At 54.7% G+C, this 22,525-nt stretch overlaps 2 protein-coding genes and 1 pseudogene across 3 annotated transcripts in view; 2 read left to right on the top strand and 1 right to left on the bottom strand.

Annotated features, from left to right (window-relative positions):
* Nucleotides 1-24: 24 nt before the first annotated feature.
* Nucleotides 25-1,512, top strand: LSM7 (LSM7 homolog, U6 small nuclear RNA and mRNA degradation associated). The gene is made up of 4 exons (XM_081971341.1): nucleotides 25-120; nucleotides 275-365; nucleotides 453-524; nucleotides 842-1,512. Exons 1-4 carry the CDS (start codon nucleotides 115-117, stop codon nucleotides 982-984), a joined length of 312 nt encoding a protein of 103 aa, XP_081827467.1. The 5' UTR covers nucleotides 25-114; the 3' UTR covers nucleotides 985-1,512.
* Nucleotides 1,159-5,529, top strand: LOC309384607 (annotated as a pseudogene). Its single transcript has 3 exons — nucleotides 1,159-1,198; nucleotides 4,416-4,681; nucleotides 5,208-5,529. The product of its transcript is annotated as an uncharacterized misc_RNA (transcript).
* A 1,751-nt stretch (nucleotides 5,530-7,280) lies between these two features.
* Nucleotides 7,281-22,525, bottom strand: part of ADAMTSL5 (ADAMTS like 5) — a 56,933-nt gene continuing 41,688 nt past the window's right edge. The window contains exons 5-12 of the mRNA XM_081945734.1: nucleotides 21,595-21,703; nucleotides 20,135-20,262; nucleotides 19,273-19,396; nucleotides 17,229-17,312; nucleotides 11,480-11,643; nucleotides 10,916-11,174; nucleotides 8,176-8,247; nucleotides 7,281-7,732 (exon numbers count right to left, since the gene is read on the bottom strand). Of these exons, the coding sequence (XP_081801860.1) occupies nucleotides 7,419-7,732; nucleotides 8,176-8,247; nucleotides 10,916-11,174; nucleotides 11,480-11,643; nucleotides 17,229-17,312; nucleotides 19,273-19,396; nucleotides 20,135-20,262; nucleotides 21,595-21,703 (1,254 nt within the window). The 3' untranslated portion in view covers nucleotides 7,281-7,418. The remainder of the gene's footprint in view (nucleotides 7,733-8,175; nucleotides 8,248-10,915; nucleotides 11,175-11,479; nucleotides 11,644-17,228; nucleotides 17,313-19,272; nucleotides 19,397-20,134; nucleotides 20,263-21,594; nucleotides 21,704-22,525) is intronic.

Here is a 22,525-nt window from a genome sequence, read left to right as displayed (position 1 = left end):
TGACCTCGTTCCCCATCGCTCATTGGAGAAGAGGCGAGAGGGCGGTCCCGGCGGGGCCGTGGGCGGAAGTGACGCCACGAGGTCCCCGGGCGCGGGATCCCCGGCGAGAGCAAGATGGCGGTGAGCGGCGGCGGGGCGCTGGGGGGAGGGTGTGTGTTTGTGTGTGTGTGTGTTTGTGTGTGTGTTTGTGTGTGTGTTTTGGGCGGGAGGGAAGGGCGGCTTTCCTCCCCTCCGGGTGACGTCGGACCTTGACGTCCTTCTGCTCCGCCCGCAGGACAAGGAGAAGAAGAAGAAGGAGAGCATCCTGGACCTCTCCAAGTACATCGACAAGACCATCCGCGTGAAGTTCCAGGGCGGCCGGGAAGGTGAGTGACGGCGGCAGCGGCCGGTGGGATGGGCGTCCTGCGGCCGCATGGAGAGTGCCGGGCATTTCTCCCTTTCTCTCCCCACAGCCAGCGGCGTCCTGAAAGGCTTCGATCCGCTGCTCAACCTGGTGCTGGACGGCACCATCGAGTACATGAGAGGTGGGTGCCCGGAGCCCCCTCACCTCCCTCCAGGCCGGAGGGAGGGAGGGAGGCGGCCCTGGCCCGGGGGCTTTCGGCTCTCCCCATGAGGCGCGGGAGATGGGAGGGGGGGCTGGGCTCTCTCAGGCGGGGGAGGGGCTTCCCTCTCGGACGTTTCATGACCCAGCTAGGTGACCTCATGAGGGACATGGTGGGTGGGTGGGGGTTCCTGCTTTCGCATCTGCTGCTCTTGAGCCAGAGCCTTTGCCCAGGGCAGGGACCCCCCGCCTGGCGTCTGCTTACCCGTATAATGCTTTCTGATTCACTTCCCCATTCAGATCCAGATGACCAGTACAAACTCACGGAAGACACCCGCCAGCTGGGCCTGGTGGTCTGCAGAGGGACCTCCGTGGTCCTCATCTGCCCGCAGGATGGGATGGAAGCCATTCCGAACCCCTTCATTCAGCAGCAAGATGGCTAACCGGTCTGTGGTTCAAACCTTGTGGGGAGTGGAATGCAGTTTCTGGAAAGGAGCCACATTTGCAGGAGAAATTATTTTTTTATGCTCATTTTGTATAGCAGGAGGACCTTATAATATTTTTTCTTATTTTGTGTGACTTGTGTGTGGGCCAGGAAATAGTCTTACAGCGAGGTGATGTCTTTTGTCTGCAGCGAGCTTGGACCATCTTTCTGCTGTAAATGATTGAAAGCACATTGGAAGGTTTGGTAAAATACGGCAGACTGTTCTGGTTGGTCCCTGTTCCTTTAATTTCTGGATAAACAATGCGATCGCTCTCTGGTTTGGTCCGGTGTCGTTGGGCCTTCATCTTTGCTGACAACTCTTCCTCAGGAAGGCATCTAGGACAAGTGACCACCAGCCACGTGAACATTTAGTCAAAAAGAAAAGGGGATAAAATTTGTGTTGTTTGTCGTCATTCATCTTCCTTTTCATTCCTCACTGAAGGAGGAGAGTTTATTATTTGACAAATAAAAGACATCCTGAATCTTCTCCCAAGTTGAATGTAGGAGAATGTGAAAACTCATGGGTAGAGCACATTGAGAAAAAATATATAAATGGTATCAATTTAAATGGGCTTGAGGCACAACAGCTATTTCTTCCAAATGATTCCTGGGATAGAATCTTGAACCTGGCCTGGATCTGCTTGCTTGGTAACAAACTGTCCAGCTTTCCTTGTTGGGCGAGAATTTGATCCACCACAAGAAGGTAATTATTCCGTTTACATCCTGGGCCAAACAAGTAATGGCTGATCTTCCTTTTTCAACTTCTCACCTCTCTCTGAGCAAGTTGCATTTCTGTGTAAGAGATAAGGGCAAGCAAGGGCTTGTATGCCAGTCACAGGGCTGTGGTGAAAACCTGTGTTTGAAAAAAAAATACCCACCGGCTGCAGTTGTTGGAAAAGTAACCCGGCATGTATTGATAACAATTGTGTATATCAAAATACAAGATTTTCCAAGCCAAGTTGTGGAGGGATAATTTTGACTAATTCTGAACCAACTGCAGTCTTCGGGTGCATCTCAAGGGGAGCCCCATGTAGAGAGCGTTACAGTAGTCTAGCCGGGACGTCACAAGCGCATGGGTGACTGTGCGAAGGGCGTTCCGGTCCAATAGGGGCCGCAATTGGCGCACCAGGCGAACCTGGTGAAACGCCACCCTTGCCACGGCTGTTACATGGTCGTCTATTGACAGCCGGGCATCTAGGAGGACGCCCAAATTGCGTACCCGATCCACGGGGGCCAGATGTTCGCCCCCAATGGCCAGTGACGGAATCAGCTGGTTGAACCGGGGTGCCGGTAGCCACAGCCACTCCGTCTTGGACGGGTTGAGCTTGAGTCTGTTACTTCCCATCCAGATCCGTACGGCTTCCAGACACCGGGACATCACTTTGACGGCATCGTTGGGGTGGTTCGGGGTAGAGATGTACAGCTGGGTATCATCCGCGTACAGATGGTAATCTACCCCGAGCCCACGAATGATCTCGCCCAGCGGCTTCATATATGCATTGAACAGGAGAGGCGAGAAGACCGACCCCTGTGGCACCCCACAAGTGAGCGGCCTCGAGGTCGACCTCTGCCCCCCTGCCAATACAAATTGCACTCGGCCAGAGAGGTAGGAGGAGAACCACCGCAGAACGGTGCCCCTCACCCCCAGCCCCTCCAGTCGATGCAATAGGATACCATGGTCGATGGTATCAAAAACTGCCGAGAGGTCTAGTAGGACCAGGATGGAGGAGCAACCCCCATCTCTGGCCCTCCAGAGATCATCCACCAACGCGACCAATGTCGTCTCCGTGCTGTGGCCGGGTCGGAAACCGCACTGGCGCGGGTCCAGATAATCAGTTTCCTCCAGGTGGCGTGGAAACTGTTGTGCCACCACACTCTCTACAACCTTCGCCAGAAAGCAAAGGTTGGAGACGGGACGGTAGTTAGCTAACACAGGTGGGTCCAGGGAAGGCTTCTTGAGTAGAGGCCTCACCACCGCCTCTTTCTGGCCGGCCGGCAAGAACCCCTCACTCAAAGAAGCATTGACTAACTCCTGGAGCCAGCCTCGTGTGACCTCCCAGGATGCCAGTACAAGCCAGGAGGGACACGGGTCCAGTAAACGTGGTGGCTCGCAGTCGCCTACGCAGCCTGTCCATATCGTCGGAAGCAACAGAGTCAAACTCCTCCCAGAGTGGAGCCTCAAGACTCACCTCCGACGTCCCCTCTAGACCACTAGTAGAGACCAACTCGCTTCGAATCTGAGCGATTTTGTCCTGCAGATACTCCCCAAATTCCTCTGCTCTACCCTGCAAAGGGGCTTCCCGCGGCCTCTGTTGAAGGAGGGAGTGGGTTACCCCAAACAGGGCGGCAGGGCGGTTATCTGCGGACGCAATAAGGGTGGCACAATACTGACGCTTGGCCACTCTTAACGCCACAAGGTAAGTCCGTAAATGGGCTCTCACCTGTGATCGGTCAGATTCAGAGCGTGACGATCTCCATCTGCTCTCTAGGCGTCTCTTGCAGCGCTTCATCACCCTCAGCTCCTCGGTAAACCAAGGGGCCTGGGTGGATCGCTGGCGCAAGAGAGGCCGCAAAGGCGCAACCCGGTCCAAGGCCCCGGTGGCCGCACTGTTCCATGCAGCCACTAGGTCCTCCATCCGGGTGCGGGTCAGGGCTATAGGAAATGGCCCAAGCTCCGTCTGGAACCTATCAGGTTCCATCAGGCGTCTGGGGCGGAACCATCTTGGACATTCCGGTTCCGCCTCCCCGCGATGGGGAGTAGTGGCTGGGAAGTCGAGCCGGAGAAGTGAGTGGTCTGACCATGACAGGGGTGTAATAACTAAATCCCCTACTCCCAGATCACTCCTCCACCGGCCAGAGACAAAGATAAGATCCAGTGTGTGACCTCCCTCGTGTGTGGGGCCCTGAATTACCTGGGTCAGGTCCATGGCTGTCATGGAAGCCATGAACTCCCGAGCTACCTCGGATGTCTCCCCTACCGATGGCAAGTTAAAGTCCCCCATGACCAACAGCCTGGGGGTCTCAACTGCCATCTCGGCGATCACCTCGAGGAGCTCGGGCAGGGCTGCTGATGCATAGCGAGGAGCCAGGTATACAATCAGCAAGCCCAACTGTCCCCCTGGGCCCCATTTCACGCATAGGGACTCACAACCGGTTATCTGTGGCACAGTGGTCTCTCGGCTTGAGACCTTCCCTCATAATGACCGCTACCCCACCACCCCTGCCTAGTGCCCGTGACTGATGAAATGCGCGGTAACCTGGTGGGCACATTTCCACGAGAGGGAGACCTCCCTCGTGGCCCAGCCAGGTCTCCGTGATTCCTGCCAGGTCCGGCTCCCCCTCCGACACCAAGTCATTAATGTTGTTGACAACGGACCTGGCATTGCATAGCATCAGTCTCAGGCCCTGTATGTAATGGGGGGGGGAGCACCCCAGAGGGCATCACTCCCAGTGTCGAGCGCCACGCCCTGGTGGACTCCTGGAAGCCCACCAGTCCCCTGATCCACCCTGTGGCACGAGCCGGAGCCACCATTATGGGGATGCGGATCTATGTGATGTGTGGCATGGATGAGAATGGGGATGGTCTGCTGGGCAGTTCAGCGGCTGGGCATAGAGATGGACATGTGGGATGTTGTTTCTTTCCCACCGCTGCCAAGGTAAGGCTGTGCCGGCTTTCCTGGGGTCTTTTGAGGGAGGGGTGTGGGCTGCAGAGAGTGGAGGACTTAGAGGTTCCCTGGTCCCTTGTGTGGCCAAAGAGGAGAGGTCAGGGCAAAAGGGGGACATGGGGCCACTTCTCCCCTTCATCAGACGTGCTATTTTGAGGAAAGATTCCTTACTCATGCCAGGTTCAGGTAAACGAAGCTACTGTTTGAAAGGCCACCCCAATGGGTGCTCCCGATGTGGAGCACCCCAATACCCCCAGAAGACCTCCAAGGTCCCTTCCAAATCTGTTATTCTATTCTGGTCTATTCTACTCTACTCTCTATTCTACTCTACTTTCTCTTCTCTTCATACAGCTCAACAGGAGTGAGCTCTTTGGCTGCTGGCAACCCAGGCCCTGGGGATGGGGGGGGGGGGGAGAGGTTGTCTTTGTGGGGCAGGGGAGCTCCTTCAGTGGGTCCAACTAGCTCCAGAGAGCAGTGCTCTCCAATCCCCCACCTGCCCTGCTTCTCTTCCCTTCAGATATGACCTCTGTGTGGCAGCCTTGAATGGGGCCCTCTACACCATCGGTGGGGGGTCCTTCCGCTTTGACATCTGCACCGACGAGTGGACCCCCGTGGAGGACGGTGGCCTGGCTCAGAAGTTCTTTGAAGGATGCAGCTCAGCCAACGGACACATCTATCTGCTGGCAGAGTGGCGGGGGAATGCTGCGCTCCCAAACATGGTGATTCTGGACCCCTACAAGGAGGTGCGCCAGGAAGTGGGCTACCGGCTCCCCTGCCCTCTCCCCATCCACGGAATGGGCTCTGTGTGCAGGTTCAACACCCGGGGGTACCAGGCATAGCCAGGGGTGCTGCCTCCTCCCTTCCGCAGAGATTGCCCTCCATGGAGGGTACATCTGAGCCCTCCTGTTCTGCTGACATTGGCCATAAGACGCAGGGGGTGGGGGATTCCCTTCACAGATCCTTAGAATGGGAGCGGCCTTGGAGATCACCGGGCTGTTCCCTGGTGTCACTGCAGGAACGCCCAGCCGAAGGCCCTCAAGCCCTCACAAAGCCAATCCCTGCATTCAGCCACCCCAGCGGATCCCACTAGCCCCCAACCGCTGCTCTTCTGGCCCCATCTCACCTTGATTGCTCTCCCGTGGAGAGACCCCCCCCCACATTTTCCAATATCCTTTCTAAAATGTGTTTCACATGACTGCCCTGCTGAAACAAGGGCCTCTTGTGGTTTGACCGATTGATTGATTTTGTCAAATATGTAACAGAAGTATAAACATGGACGTGAACACAGGAAATGGGTACGAATACATGGGGACAATAGGACAGGGATGGTAGGCACGCTGGTGTACTTATGCATGCCCCCTTAGGAAAGAAAGGGGTGAGGCTTGATGTTGGGATATAATTGCTACAATTGTAGGATTTTCCTGCTTCCATACTTGGTGGTTGTCGGAGTTTCTTCTTCTGTGCTTCTTTAAACACAACCTTCAGCTGGATTTCGTCCCTTAAGTCTTGGTTGGCTTCTGTCCTCCTCCCCTGTCGGGCTTTGCTGTAAGTGCGAGCGGGAGGAGGGAAGTGGAGGTGCTGGACTTGTTCTCCAGGGATTCAGTGATTTTGCTAATTCATTTATAATTCATTTTGTTTTTTTATTAGTCTTTTCAAATTTTAGGCTTATAAATACAAGAGAACATTTGTAGTTCAGAGTTGAACTTCAGGATTTTTGGTGCTTTCTTTACTTTTTTTTTTTTTTTTTTGCAAATGTTTCATTATCCAACAAGGTAACATCATCGGTTTTAGACATGTTTTTAAGTCATTGGTTTGACTACCTATTTATTTGTGTCATACATTTATAAATCTTTAATAGTGACATTTGAGTTGGTTTATTACTTATGGTTTATGAATACATTTATTTTAAACTTAAATTCTCTCCATCTGAAAGTTAGGAGAGATACTAAGTTGGAATGTAAACGGTGTGCAAAATAAGGCACTCCAGGTGGCTTCCATACTGACAGGAGAAACACGGGGTGATCCCTGAGCCCTACACGGAACGGGGTCACGTGATGCTGGCAAGAGAAGAACGGATAAATTGTACATCCACAACGACACCCACTCAGGACTTAAGACAACGAGGTAACATCTTCGGCGCAGAGCAGAGATGACAGAATCTGTTCATTTGTGGAACCCCAGATCTTGGATAACGTTGAGTTATTGTATGTAATTTTAAAAGGCCTCTGAGTCAAAGAAAAATGGATTAAAAATTATGGACGGGGTTTCTTTCAATGTTATTTAATAAAAAATAAAAAAATACCATCGCTAACCAGGTGTCCGGGGTCAGGTCTCTCCTTCAGACCGAGGGGCCGGCGCAAGAGTACCCACGAGGCGGCGGGACACGCCCAGTCCACCCGAGAGCAGCATGGGCCAAGGGAGCCAAACGGCGGAGGCTACTGGGCGCTTGGGGCTTAGAGGTGCTTGCGGGGGAAGATCATGGGCTGATCCAGCAGACCCCTTTTGCCCGGTCCCTGCGGGCCGGGAGAGCTTCTCGGACTCGCCCGGCTTGGATGCGACTCGGCGGCGGCGGCGGCGGCGGCATCTGCCGGCACGGTCGGTCAGAAGCCCAGCGCGCCGGCGGCGGAGTCCGGCGTCTGCGCTTTCCTGCCGGGCAGGGTGAACTGGGCGTCCGTGACGCGCTCAATAGTCGCGGGGTCGTGGGGCTCCCTTCCGCGGGCGGAGGCTTTCAGGCCGGAGGGCCGGGCCGGCAACGCGGGCCGGCGTCGCGAAGCAGCAGGTCTTCGCGGGGCGACCAGGGCCGGGCATAGCCGCCGCGCTGCAGCAGGAGCCGGTTGAGGGTTTGCTCGAAGTTGACGTGGTTCCGTGCCATGAGCAGGTACTCGCGCCGCTCCAGCAGGTGGGGGCAGTCGCAGGTGTTGGGCACCCAGAGGTACTCGCGCGAGCGCAGCGGGAAGCGGTTGCGGTACGTCTGCTGCACCTGCAGGTCGTAGCGTGTCTCGGAGCCCACGTAGCGCTTCGAGAGGATCCGTGCGCGGAAGACTGCCATGAAGAAGCCCGCCCGCCGGCCGGCCGGTGAGAGGAGCCGCCGTGGTCCCTCGCACCCCCCCCCGCCCTTGTCCGCGAGGGAGGATGGAGGAAGCCTTCCTGGCGCGGAAGCCGGCTGCCCCGGGATGCGGACTCGGCGCGTTCCTGTTTTGCGCGCCACCGCCGCAGTCCGAGGCCGCCTGCCTGTGGCTCCTACGGTGCGCCAACGAGGCACAGCCGAAGAGCCGCTAAGAGCGCGGACGTCTTCCCGGGCCATCCATGCCGATTTCTGTGCAGCCTGAATGGAGCCTAAGATGGACGGACGGACGGACGGACGGACGGAAGGAAGGCGGCGGCGGCGTGGGAGACCCGAGTTCTGTGCGGGGCGCAGCAGGAGCTCGGCCCAGCGCAGCCGGTTTCTCCGTAAGCCCAGCCCGGCAGGGGGGAAGACTACCTACCGAAGTCGCTGTTGCAGTAGTGGTGAAGGCGTTGCGACTTCCCTCTCGGCGCCTCGCACTTCCCACAGGGTCCTGCAATGCCAGGAGAGCGAGAGAGGCGGTTAGGGCTAGGTTAGCAGAGGCCTGAGCTGCTGCTGCTGCTGCTGCTGCTGCTGCTGCTGCTGCTGACAACAAGAGGTTTGGTCCTCCTCCTCCTGGATTAAGGGCACCTGGTGGTGGTGGGGAGCAGTGTTCTTTTCCAACGGCCTGGGGCCCACCCATCCCCACGACTGATGATGCCAGCTGTGGGGAGGGGCAGTTCCACTACACATCTCAGTGATTTCTTGACTGTAGATGTCACAGCTGTGAGAGCCTGGTGGAATTGCACCTGTTCACTGTCCTCTTGTTTTACTGAGGAGCTCCTGAAAATGCAATAGGTAAATCAACTATCAAACTGGAAGCAACAATGACCAGGCTCCAATCCCCCTACTTTGGAGCCTCTTTTGGCAAGGGGAAGGGACTGTTGGGCTGCCTGTTCCTTGTGAGGGAGCAATAGACCCCTGAAAGGCCTTTGGGGTGCCAGTTATACACTGTGCACAATTATTAGGCAAGTGAGTATTTTGACCATGTCATCCTTTGTATGCATATTTTCCACCTTAAAGGTGAAAGAACAATGACATGGCCCCCTTCCTCACCTGACCTAAACCCTACTGAGAACCTTCTTTGCAGTGAAGGAAAAGAAGACACACCTCTCTGAACCGTGTCTGGGAAGCTGTGGCTGCTGCTGCACAGCAAGCCGATCTTCAACGCATCAAGAAACTGACAAGACTCCATGAATGGAAGGCTTAGGACTGTTATTGAAAAGAAAGGTGGCTCTACTGATTTTTTTTTTAACTCTCAGAAATGTTTATTTGCAAAGTTTGAGTTGTTTGTTTATTATTCTCACTTTAACAGATGAAAATAAAAGAGACGGGAAGATTTTCATTTTTCATTTAGTTGCATAATAATTCTGCACACGAATGGTTGCCCAATAATTGTGCACACACAGATATTCTAAGAAAGCCATATCCTCACTTTTACTTTCTTAAAAATATTGAGGTTTGGATTGACGGAGAGCACTGTAGTTATTCATTGATAAGATTAATCCTCCAAAACACAGCTTGCCTAATAATTGTGCACACAGTGTAGGCAGGTTCTCCCTGGACATGAAGAAGAATTTTCTAATAGTAGAACCATTCCCCAGTGGGACCAGCTGCCTCAGGAAGTGGGGTGGAGGGCATCTCTTCCTTTAAACAGAGGCTGAAGAGGCACTCTTGGGGGCTGTAGAAGAGCCTTCCTACACTGGGCAGGGGATTGGTCTGGATCGGGGGTCCCCAAACGTGGCAAATTTAAGACTTGTGGACTTTAACTCCCAGAATTCTCCAGCTGGAGAATTCTGGAAGTTGAAGTCATCAAGTCTTAAAGTTGCCAAGTTTGGGGACTTCTGGCCTGGATGAAGGGTGACTTTCACCCTTAAGCTCTGTGAGAAAAGAGCCCATTCCCCAATGCTGCAGATCTGAAGTCTCAGTGATCTGGAAGTGATTCCCAGCGGGAAAGGAATGGCGACCCTCAAATGGCCCTCAAGTGTCTGGAAGAGAGCAGAGAAGCTACTGCTAACCCCTCCCCCCCCTTTTTTTACCGAGAGAGCTAAAGGTGCTGACTATTTTAAATTTTAAAGAACAAAGGATTCCAGCTGATGGCTGAAATGGAATATGATGTTTCTTGATTCTTTCAGGCCATAGAAATTATCTGCAAGTCAGTGAACTCTGCGCAGATCCAGGATTGAAAGAGAATGAATCCAGAGTGGAGTCTGTGACTTCCAGGGTGTTACTGGCAAGGAAACGTGAAATCAATTTCAAAAGTTAAATGGGAGGCCAGCTCAACTGTTGGAGAAAAACTGGAGAGGCAGAGCATCTGCTCCCTGGTGGGGAGCCCACCTCCCTTGAGCCCTGATTCCCGGTCTGGGCATCCCCTTCCCCCCCCCCTTAAGGAGGATTTAGAGAAGCTGGTGCCTGTTTAGAGAAGGGGGGTGGGAGGAGCCTAGCCAGGTAGAGAGATTGAAGGAGCTGGGAGATGCTTTGCCTTGAGAAGGGAAGGAGGAAGGCTCTCTAAAGCTCACCTGGCGGTTCTCGATGAGGGTCCCGTTCTTCCCTGACCCAAAGTGCACAAAGGACATTTAAGTTACAGGAAGGCCATTTCTGACCCAACTTAGGACAAGCCTCCTAATGGTAGGAACTTTTTGATCATGGAAGGTGCGACAGACTTCCCTTCGCTGGATGGACTCCAGTTGGAGGGCTTATTTGAGCAGGGTGGTAGTGGATGACCTCAAGGCCCCCTTCCCACACTCTCAAGAGTCTGCCTGCCAACTCATGAGCGTCCCTTTCTAAGGACACCCTCCAAGAGCATGTGGCAATGTGGCCCAGCCCAACTCCCCCGAAGAAAGGCCTGACCCCTCTCCCAGGAGCAGTCCAGGGGACTTAACTGTTCGGCTGCTTCTGAGCTGCATTAACAAAGAAGAAAGTAGCATTTGGGAAGTTGGGGTGGCATCACTGGGCTAGAGGATGCTACTGTATGTGTGTGGGCCTTTGGGGCCACAGCTGGGGTCCGGGGCCAGCTGTTCCACCTAGAAATCTGTCTTGTCCACCGCTTTTCTTCCTACATCTATCAGAGAAACAGAAATGGACAGTCTGAATGATTGCCCCCGCCCCCGCCCCTGACCTACCTGGCGCTGTAGGAGTCCTCAGGGGTGCTGGGGTGACCTTCTGCGGTGCCTCCTTGGCCATCTCCTGGGCCTTGGTGAAACGGCGCATTGCTGCTGTGGCTTCAGGAAAGTCTGCAGGCTCTTGTGTGTGCTGGGCCTCTACCTCCCTGGCCTGGGGCTGGCGCAGAGCATGGGCCTCCCCCTGTGCACGGTGGAGGGTCTGCTTCCTTGGCCCCCAGTACTGGTAATCTATGCTGAGATTCTCCTCCTGAAAAAGGACCTGGCAAAGGGGGCGGGGTCGGGGGTGTTAGCAGAGGCCCAGGCATACTTTCAACCCCCCCTACCTGCCTTTGCAAAACTGCTCCCGGGCCCATGCCATTTTCTTCCTTGCATGCCAGTTTAGAGAACCAGCAGAAACCAAAGAAACAAGTTCCGTGTGCTTTCCCCACGTCTCTAGGGTGAGGCCCACGGGATCATTGGTCTGTCCCTCCCACCCAGCATTTAGTGTCCAGAGGTGGCCTTCTTTGAAGAGGCTAAAAACAGCGGTTTTCCCATTTCCTTTTTTGCTAGGAGGTCCCTTCTCACCATGACAAAAAGATCCTCGCTTGTGGGTCCGGCTGCCTCAAGGGTCTCGTGCCCATTAACCGTGCGAGTGTAATGCCACTCGGTGCCTGCTGCCTTGAATGCGCCTGGCTGATCCACTGCCCACTCCCCATTGAGGACATAATGCTGGCTTGCTTCCATCAGGGCTGCAGAGGGAGAGAGCCCAGGAAGGGTTGGTTGGGGGTGGGTGGGTGTTTGTTTGTTTTGTTTTTGTTTTTATTGGATTTATATGCCGCCCTTCTCCCAAAGGACTCAGGGCGGCGTACAACATTAAAAAACACACATCCCAAAAGTTAAAAAGAAATTAAATATATATCCAAAAAACCAAATTGAATTTATGGAACAATACATTTTAAAAATGAGTTAAAATTAACAGGCCAGGCCGGCTTGCTGGAGAAGCCAACATTTTAGGGCGCGTCGGAAGGACCGGAGGTCAGGGATTATGCGAAGCTCCGGGGGCAGCTCATTCCAGAGGGAAGGCGCTCCCACAGAGAAGGCTCTCCCCCTGGGGGTCACCAGCCGACACTGTCTGGCCGACGGCACCCTGAGGAGGCCAACTCTGTGGGATCGTACTGGACGGTGGGAGGCTACTGGTGGCAGTAGGTGGTCTCGCAGGTACCCTGGGCCTAAGCCATGGAGCGCTTTAAAGGTGATAATTAATACCTTGAATCGCACCCGGAAAACAACCGGCAACCAGTGCAGGCCGCCTAAAAGGGGTGTGACATGGGAGCACCTAGGTACCCCCATGACAACCTGCGCGGCCGCATTCTGGACCAGCTGAAGCCTCCGGGTGCTCTTCTAAGGCAGCCCCATGTAGAGAGCGTTGCAGTAGTCCAGGCGAGAAAGGACGAGGGCATGAGTGACTGTGCACAGAGCATCCCGATCCAGGAAGGGGCGCAACTGACGTACCAGGGGAACCTGGTAAAAGGCCCCCCTGGTCACGGCCATCAGGTGTTCTTCTAAACTAAGCCAGTATCCAGGAGGACTCCCAGATTGCGAGCCTTCTCTGAGGGGGCTAAAATTTCTCCCCCTATCACCAAAGATGGAACAAGGTGTACAAATCGGGATGACAGAAACCACAGCCACTCAGTCTTGGAGGGATTGAGCTTGAGCCTGTTCCTCCCCATCCAGATCCGCACAGCCTCCAGGCATTGGGACATCACGTCGAGGGCATCGTTTGGGTGGTTTGGGGTAGAGATGAAAAGTTGGGTATCATCAGCATATTGATGATATCGTACCCCAAAACCACGGATGATCTCGCCCAGCGGTTTCATATATATGTTGAACAGGAGGGGTGAGAGAACCGACCCCTGGGGCACCCCACAAGTGACGCGCCTGGGGGTCGATCTCTGCCCTCAACACAAACTGTGACCGATCCAACAGGTAGGAGGAGAACCACCGTAAAACGGTGCCCCCCACACCCAACCCCCCGAGTCGTTGCAGTAGGATACCATGGTCGATGGTATCGAAAGCCGCCGAGAGGTCTAATAGGACCAGGACAGAGGAGCAGCCCCTGTCCCGGGCCTGCCAGAGATCATCGACTAACGTGACCAATGCAGTCTCCGTGCTGTACCCGGGCCTGAAACCCGACTGAAACGGATCCAGGTAGACAGCTTCATCCAGGTACTGGGGAAGCTGACGTGCTACCACACTCTCGACAACCTTTGCTACAAAGCGAAGGTTGGAGACCGGACGATAGTTGGCTAAAGAATCTGGGTCCAGGGAAGGCTTCTTAAGGAGGGGCCTCACCACCGCCTCCTTCAAGGTGGTGGGAAAAAACCCCTCTCTCAATGAAGCGTTGGTAATCGCCTGGAGCCAGCCTCTTGTCACCTCCCGGGAAGCCGAAACTAACCAAGAGGGACACGGGTCCAGCACACAAGTGGCAGCACTGAGTCTCCCCATAATCCTGTCCATGCCTTCGGGGGTCACAGGGTCAAACTCATCCCAGATTGTCTCCTCAAGATTCATCCCCGTCGGCTCGCCCGAATCTACCCAGTCAGAGTCCAAGCCTGTCCGGATCTGAGCGATTTTATCCTGCAGATACTGAACAAATTCTTCAGCCCTACCCTGCAAGGGGTCTTCCCCAGTTCCTTAGTTAAGTAAGGAGCGGGTCACCCTCAACAGGGCGGCTGGGCGATTATCTGGGGACGCGATAGGAGCGGAAAAATGTTGCCGCTTTGCCGCTTCTATCGCCACTAAGTAGGATTTAATATGAATTCTTACTAGTGGACCGGCTGGCCCTCCAGACACTCTCTAGGCGTCTTTTCTGGCGTTTCATCTCCCGGAGCTCCTCGGTAAACCAGGGAGCCACCCGGGATCGACACCAGGTCAGAGGCCGCAAAGGCACGACGCGATCCAAGGCCCCAGCAGCCGCCCTATCCCAGGCTTCCACTAGGGCTTCGGTCGAGTTGTGAGCAAGGGATTCAGGAAAAGTCCCAAGCTCCATCAGGAACCTTTCGGGGTCCATCAGGTGCCTGGGGCGGAACCATCTAGTCGGTTCCGCCTCCCTGCGGCGAGGGGTAGCGGTATCGAAGTCAAGCCTGATGAGGAAATGATCGGACCATGACAAGGGTTGAATAGAAATATCCCCTAAATCTAGATCATTCATCCACTGCCCAGAGACAAAAATCAGGTCGAGCGTGTGTCCCCCATTATGGGTGGGGTCTTGAATTAACTGAGATCCATAGCTGTCATGGAAGCCATGAACTCCTGAGCTGACTAGGATGTCTCGCCAATGGAAGGCAGATTGAAATCCCCCAGGACCATGAGCCTGGGAAAATCAACCGCCAATCCAGCTAAGACATCCAGCAGCTCCGGCAAGGCCAATGAAATGTAGCAGGGAGACAGGTACATAACAAAAAGGCCCACCTGAGCTCCAAGGCCCCACTTCACAAAGAGGGACTCAAACCTGCCTATCTGAGGCACAGTGACCTACTGAGATCTGAAACTTTCCCTAATAACCGCCGCCACCCCACCCACCCCTGCCCTGGGCTCTCGGCTGGTGAAATGCCCGGAAGCCTGGTGGGCATAGTTCGCTAAGGGGCACCCCCCCCTCATGGCCCAACCAGGTCTCCGTAATGCATGCCAGGTCCGCTGTACCCTCTTGTATGAGGTTGTAAATGAGGGGAGCCTTATGTACCACAGACCTGGCGTTAAGCGACACCAGCCGGAGACCAGGGTCCTGTAATCCCGAGCACCCGGGGGTGCGAGAAGGGCGATGAGGGTCGGAACGCGCGATCGCTCTTAAACAGCAAACCCGCGTCCTCCGAACATCATTTGGCCCTCGGCCCCCACCATATCTGCCTCCCACAAACAGTAGAGATGGTGAACCCCCCAATGGAATGGCTTAATGTCTCCCCCGGAATCCCAACCCTTCCTAGCCCTCCCAACCCGCACCCATTAGTTAGCTCTGGCCTGTGCCCTGGCAGACTCCCCCCCAAGCCTGTCTGAGCCATCCGAATCAACCCCCCTCCCCCCCTTAAAATTTGGTTTAAAAGCCCCTGTAAAAAACCCTTAAGAAGTCTCTTCTTCGCATGCCACCTCTCGGGATCCCAAGATCCGTCATTAAGGAAGCGTCTTGATAGGTCAGAAGGCCATCCCTGGGAAAGGGGGAGTTCCCGGAGGGAATAAAGTTCTGTTGCAGTATAGCATAGAGGAGAGTGTGGCATCAACCAAACGGGATGACATCATGGGGAGATGGAACGAGGAGATGATATGTCCACGGGGGGAGGGGGAGCCGGCAGTGTTCAAGGGGGTAGCAGGAAGCTTATGTCCATCATAAAAATAGTCGGTGTTGGGGGACAATATGTAAGGGTAACGGACAGCTGTCCAAAATCGCAGCAGATGCTAGCTTGCGAGGTGGTGAAGCGGCCAGTGATGGCGGCAACGAGGACAGCGGCGGCATCGGCAGCTGCTCCAACTCCGACTTCAACAGCTAAGCTCCGCCCATGCCAGCCACACTCACATCCATCGCCAGGGCCGCACTCCGTTGACCCAGTCCATAATATCACAGGAGGGGGGGGCAAATGGCCAAATGGCACAGTACGGTGGCCCAGGCAACAGTGATAATACCAGGGGAGGGCACAACAAAGCCCCCCCCCACTCCAACTGCGCCCACGCCAACTCCCGAAGCCATCTTCCGCTGGCGTTAGTATCCATGCCAGCTGCCTCAGCCCCTCCCCGCTGATCTAATTTATCATGTTCATAAGAAGGGAGGAGGGGGGGAGCAACCGGGATAACACCACGGCATGGGGAGCAGCAGCTGTAGAGACCCCAGACCGGGTGTCCCGCCCCACCGCCGACCATACCCACGCCGGCTGCAGAGACCCCAGGCTGGGCGTCCCACCGCAGCTGCTGACCACACCCACGCCGGCGGCCGCCAACGCTCTCCATTCTCTTTTCACCGCTAACCGCCCCATTTCACTCACGATGTTCCGGCTATAAGGCAGGACATCGCAGCTCAAGGGTATCCCCCGAGGTCCCAGGAAGTTCTCATAGCTGGACCTGGAACCAACGATGGAACAGGGTACCCCTGCAAGCCCCAAGAAGGACAACCATCTCCTCGAATCTCTCCTCAAACGCGACAGGACACCATCTTGGGCATGCGTAGTAGAAGAACTACTACTAGGTGGAGGGCTCTGGAGAGAGAGTGGCAGAGCTAGGTAGGTGGGGAGGGGGAGGGCTTTAGTTTGGAAGTCTCGGTTGCTTTGAGAAGCAGCCATCTGGGCTGCTGTGCCAAGGGTTGGACTGGCACACCACACAGACCCTGTCCAGCTGAAAATGTGGAGGCTGCAGCCCCATGGCTGCTCTGTGTGGCTCAGCTTGGTCCCTACTGGCTCTTTGAGTCAGAATGGGAGCGAAGGTCCTTTTGGAAACTGCCGTGGTCACATCCGCATGTCCAGCATGGGGCAGAAGGCTAAGGGGAGGATGGAAGCGTGCTGAACTCCTAGATGTGGAGGGGAGGGGGAGGGGGGTTGTAGAAGGCTGCGACAGAAGAGGCCCCTCCTTTCTGCTTTGGACAATCCTTTACCTGAAGTGGTTCAGGGTCTCCTGCTGAAGGAGGGGGTTGCTCTAGAGGACCTTGGAGGTTGCTTCCAACTCTTGTTATGTTTTTTCAGGGAGCCTGGGGGGTGGGGGGGCAGCACCTCCAGCCGCAGTGCCTTCTGACGAGGGGAAGACTTCCCAAGATCTGGTCAGGAGAGGGAGGCAGCGTGTGCTGCCCTTCTCTGGGACTGAGGTACTGCTGCATGTGGAGGTGGCACTTTCTTCCCGTGTCTCTCCTTTTCTGCTTTGGGCCATTTTCTCTCCTTTGGAGCCCTCTGAGCCAGAGGCCCTCCTGCACTCACTCCCAGGCGAAGAGTGTGAGTAACCTCTCTGGGGTGGTACCCTGGTGCCAGTTGAAAGGGAATTCAAGCGGTCCTCACCTGAGGCTCCATGGCTGCAGCCTGTTTGATTAGCATGCTGAGCCTTATCTTGGGGGTGGGGTGGGGGTGGGGCTTCAGGCTCTGCATCCCCATCATGGAACTGGGCAAAACAAGGGCCTAGCAGGATTGGATGCCCATTGCCCCTCCCTCCCTGCCCATCCTTAACCTCCGGCTGGCACTCAGCCTCCAAGGCTGCCTGCTGGGATTCCCACTCCACCCCCACCATGGCTCTGGCGAGAGAGGCCCGAGGAGGAAGTGCTGGGGCTGATCTGAGCTGCAGCCAGGGAGGAAGGGCAGGACGGACCTACCGAGATAGTTGCGGCTGTTGTCGATCACCCTGATCTGTCTGGCTCCAGCCGGGATCTGGGTCATGTTCCTGTACCCAGAGAAATCTGTTTGGGAGAGTCAGAGGGAAGCCAGTCAGAGAGAGGCAGAGGCGAGGGAGATCCGAGAAGTGGGGGCCCAAGGGAAGCGGGAGGGACCCCTGGGTGGCTTCCCAGGGCTGCTGGAGAAGGGGCCATCCTGGCCTTTGCAGCTGCTCCCACGCCGTTTCAGAGGATGGGGGCCTCCATGGCCGCTCCTGGGCCCCTCCCGTCCTCTGCACTGAGAGAGCAAAGAAGCAGCCCTTGATGGCGCTTGGACACCAGAGGCTTTGGCACCGTTTTTGGATGGCCAAGCAGCTCCCTCCCTCTCCTTCCCTCCCTCCCTCCGCCTTCTCTGAACTTCTCAGTCTTTCAGCTTCTTACCAACCATCCGTCCTTGCCCTCAGAAGATGGTCACTCTCTTCCTGCCCGTCACAGGTGGCCTTTGTTCTCTCTCAGCCCAGTCCCCATGAGTTTTTCATGGTGCAGACTCCTCAGCTTGCTCCTTTCCTCCCTTACTTTGTCCCTGGTTCCGCTCTGTTTCCTCTTTGATCCCCCCTTGTTTCATCACCCGCTCTCCTTCCTAAGTCCCCGGCTTCTAGTTTTCTTTCAGGTTCTCCTGGCGGCACCCTCCCCTCCCCCGGTCTTTTTTAAACTTCCAGTTATGTCACTCCAGCCACTTCTAAGACCTGTCCTCACACATGCCAGGAATGGGGACATGGGGAACACCTCCCCTCCCCGGGCCATGCCAGGGTCTCCATGCCAATTCAAGGAATGGAGGAGTGCCCATGCAATGCAGCTCCGAGGAAGAGCCCATTTTCTCTCTCTTTCTGCTGGAAGATTAACCAAAGGCTGTCCCTGTCTCTTCCTTCACCCCCTTTCCTTTCTCTCCCCCACCCCCTTTCAGGGCCACGAAGGAAGCTTGCTCTGGCATCTGCTCTCTAGAGTTCAGCCTGAATCCCCTCATCAAACCTGCTCCTAGGTTTAGCGCCAATCCTTTGCCAGGTGTGCCGACATGCAGTTCGCCTGCCTGAAAAATGTTGTGCTCGAGAGGCCCAGTCAACATTTCCTACACTTCCTCCCTCCTCCACGTCCTTCACCAAAGGAAGCAAGAACATTCCCCCCCCCCCACTTCCTTCAGTTTGCAAAATGTGCTCTCGGTTCTCTCCTGGTCAGAGTTCACTGAAGCGCCACTGCATCGTCAACCGGGAGCCTCTGTTTCAGCCGCACACCCACACCCACCCAGTTTGGTACAGACTGTATTTCCCAGTATGCACTTGTCAATTCCAGCCTGTGAGATTGGATGTGAAGTGTGCAGGGGGTGGGATGGGACTGGAGGACACATTGACAACACAGGTACGATAGAACGTGGGTCTGACATCCGCCACTCTGTCATTTGCACAGTGGTGCGTGTTTGGTTCTTAGAAAGGTGTGATGCCTTTGGGGCTGGTGTGTCTGGATACGTTCCATTCAGACAGATTCCAGACACTTGTCCTTTCGATGAATTTCACAGACTCACAAAGCACCTCTCCCATCTTCACACACTCCCATCTTAACCGTTTACGTCCTGCTTTTGGCCTCCAGGGGCTCCCGGGGGCATCTGCTTGTTACTTAGGAGTATTTTTATGTTACTCTTGCGTGCCAAGAACCTTTTAGATTCTGGTGCCTATGCAGGAGTGTTCAGTGCCCCTCCATGGGCAAGAAGGATCTGCAAAACTGCGGGGTGCCCTGCTGCCCATCGCAAAGGGCTTCAGCTTATTAGGAGGAGAGTGCCAGGTGCTCCGCCCATGAGCCTGGAGGTGGTGATCCTAGAGAGCACCAGGCATCACCCTGTGTGTCAGATGGGCAAAACCCGCATACAGGACAACCCTGGACAGCCAGCAGAGCAGCAGCAGGGGAAGAAGGGAGGGGTGGGGAGGGGGAGAGGCAAGGGGTTGTGTTGACAAACGCCAAAAGCCAAAGCTTCACCCACGTCAGCACATTCAATCACCAGAGGCGGGAACCGCCGCCCGGATGGCTTCCTGGATGAAGACACAGGACTCGTTCCTGCCCCCACAGACACCACAGGCATCGGCCCATGCCTCGGAGCCCAGGACCCCATCACAGCCGGCTCTCTGAGGGATTGGACAAAGGGGGGCAATTAGAAGTGCCTGGACGAGCCCCCCTTGTTATGGGGGGGGGGATGCAGAAAGTCCACTGCAAGGCTGCCCTACCTCCCCATTTCCCGCTAGAGCTGCTGCTCAGGGACGTCTTGGGACATGGCAGGGAAACCCTTCCCAGATAAAGTGTTTCTCCCCTCCCCACTCCCAACCAAGGGCAAGTGCTTGTTTTGCTGATGGGCTGCTCTTCCTCCCCAGCTTTGCTCCTCTAGAAAATGAGGACACCTGTGAGACTTTCCTTTAGTCACCGTCACTGCAGTGCCCCCTGGGTTTTGTATGGAGTTTTGTGTTTTTGTCTTGCCGGACTTGAAGAACGAGGGCTGAGGACAACCCAATGGGGGAGAATGGGAGGAACTCAGCTACCTGTCCTTCCACTGACCAAAAGCGGGGAGGGCCAGGCCCAGCCCAGGATCGAACAATTCAGCCAAAATTAGTTCTTTATTTACTCACACCAAACAGACTGAATCTTGCTGGAATAACCTTTACTGCCCCCACCTAAACAGATATGCCCTGGGAGTTTCTGGGGAGGGGTCTCCTAAATCTCTTCCTCTGCCCCCATCCAGCTCTGGGCTTGTCTCCCCCCCCCCCCCGCACCTTGGAATGTGCTTCCTGAGAAATTCCCTGGTGCTTCCATCGCACCCACCCCTTCCCCTCACAGGCACAACCCGTCACAGTCGATGCCGGCTGACTCACCAAGCAGCGGCCGCTGATGCAGAGTTCTGGCGATGCTGGGCTGCAGGGGGTTCCATCCAGGACTCGGCCAAAGCTGTAGTAAAAATTGTGCCCCATCGCCAAGCAGTTAAGGTCACACAGGTTGGCAGCTGGGGGAGGGTAAAGGAGGCAGAGGGGGCATGAGAGCCGGGCAGTGGCAAAAAAACAACAACGCCCCGTCCATTTGATTGGGGGGTGGGGTGGGGGTTGGCCTAAAGGTCACACAGTGCTGCACCAGGGTTGAAGTTTTTCAGACCCTCTCGCTGCATTTGCTTCAGGGGGTTGACCAGATCGTGCATTCTCCCCTGGACAGCCTCCAGCCCTAGACAGCCACAGTCCTGGCTCACTTTCCCCTCGGGTGGAAGGAGGTGTTTTAAAGCACTTTCTCCCCTTTCAGCAATTTCCCATCCAGGCAATTGTAGGGTTGTGTGTGTGTATGTGAAGCATACAACACAGATCTAGAGTGCCTAGCGGAGTCCTGACCTCTGGGGCCACTTTGGGACTTCAGCTCTGTCTTGGCATCATTAACGCTCTTGCACCCATTCTCATGGGTACTTGTGCCCATTCTCACAACACAGCTCTGGTGGGGTTTATAACCCTGCTGAGCTGGTCTGTTATTCGGACATCACTCTAACTCTCCATGCTTGTCCCAGTCAATTGAGTCCTACATCCGGTTTGCGATCAGAGCACAGGATCAAGCAAAAGGCAGACGACACCGGCTGAATTCCCCCCCTCCGGTCTTTTCTGTTTCCCAGAATGCAGTTTCTGGAAAAGGCCCTTCCAAGGTCTGAGTGTAGAAAGGGCAGGAGGTCTACCCTGCCTTTCCCAGGTTCACAAGGCTCTGGGGCTCCATCAACTGATGTCACTGACATTACAGGAAAAGCCACTCTAGCAGATACCTTATCCTAAGTTGTTCAGCATGTGAACTGGATCCAATGTCAAAAACCACACAGATAAGCCACAAAACCCATGATGATGAAGCTTGGTGGCCATTTGCAAGAGCAAAAAGTTTAACTCCTCCTGCTCTATTCTCTGGCTGTCAATCTGCCTCGTCCCAGGGTTTCCACTCTGAGGAAAGTCCCCCATCACGCTCTTCATGGGGACCCAAGGACATGTCTTTCAGTGGATGGGTAACACCTTTTAGTCTCAATGATGCACTGAGGTATTTTTCTTTAAATAGGGGAATATTCCTGCCTGCCGGTCATTGTTTATAAGGGTAGGGAGTTATTTAGGACATAGGTGTCCAAGCTATGAAGCTCCATCCCCTCAAGATGGCCCTCGCCTTGACTCTGCAGCTGGAGAAAGCTGGTTCTCACGATCAACTCCTGGGCAGGCCCAGCACTGGCTCCCCAAAGTGAAGCTGGAAAGAAACCCACGGCCAACCCCCCCCCCACCTCCCCCAGTGACCTTGAGGGCCTGGCTGCCCTCACCAATGCTCTCACCTCCATGGAAGGGGACCCACTGGTACTGGGCCTGCCCCGCTAGGATGGGCTTGCTGTTGTAGAGAGCGCACTGCATGGCCCTGAAGGGGACAGTGCCAGCTGGGCAGGCCTGTTAGAGAGAGGGAGGAGACGGGAAAGGAAACAACCACTGTTAGAACACGACTGTGGGATGGAAAGAAAAGACATTTCCAGGTTGACTTTCATTCATTCATTCATTCATTCATTCATTCATTCATTCATTCACTCACTCACTCACTCACTCACTCAATGACATACCCCAGACAAGGCAGCACATAAGAACCAACAATACTGAGTCCTTTGGGAGAAGGGCGGCATATAAATCCAATAAAACAATACCAAACAAGAACACCAATACTCTAATCCAGAATCACAGAGTAATAAAATTGTAATAGAACGTAGTAAAACTTCATAAGCACCGCATAAGGTTCATAAATAACATCAGGGCCTCTACCATTATAGATTGTCCATGATTTCTGACCCCAATAGGGACTGAAAACAAATCATCTTTAAATGGTGCTGTCATTAAACACCTGATTTTATCAGCCTTTTTTTTTTTTGCTATGGTCATTAAGGGAATCACCCATAACAGTTAAACTGGACATCAGGCAAGTGAAACTTGTCGCTGGCTTCCCTCTTGATTTTCGGAATGCAACCACACGGCTGTAGGATGCCCTGAATGTGGTAAATGGGCACCAGCTGCCAAACTCCCAAATTGTAATCACATTGATCGTGGGGACGTTGCCACGGTCACAAGTGTGAGGATTGATTCATTGATTTTTTTTCAGTAGCATTGTTACTGCAAATGAATGATTGTTAAACAATAAACAATAAAGTCAACAACAAGCTTCACACGTCAGCCTATCAAATACGTTGATTACTAACTGGGAGCAGTCTCTCGATGGAACGGCTT

Source organism: Natrix helvetica (genome assembly GCF_964273705.1).
Source record: "Natrix helvetica genome assembly, chromosome: 1".
NCBI lineage: Eukaryota > Metazoa > Chordata > Lepidosauria > Squamata > Natricidae > Natrix > Natrix helvetica.
This window is presented reverse-complemented; position numbering and strand designations above follow the sequence as displayed.

Excerpts from the sequence above, each read along its gene's own strand:
- LSM7 (XM_081971341.1), top strand. Across the intron at positions 366-452 it reads GTTCCAGGGCGGCCGGGAAG|CCAGCGGCGTCCTGAAAGGC; the intron begins GTGAGTGACGGC and ends CTCTCCCCACAG. Across the intron at positions 525-841 it reads CACCATCGAGTACATGAGAG|ATCCAGATGACCAGTACAAA; the intron begins GTGGGTGCCCGG and ends TTCCCCATTCAG.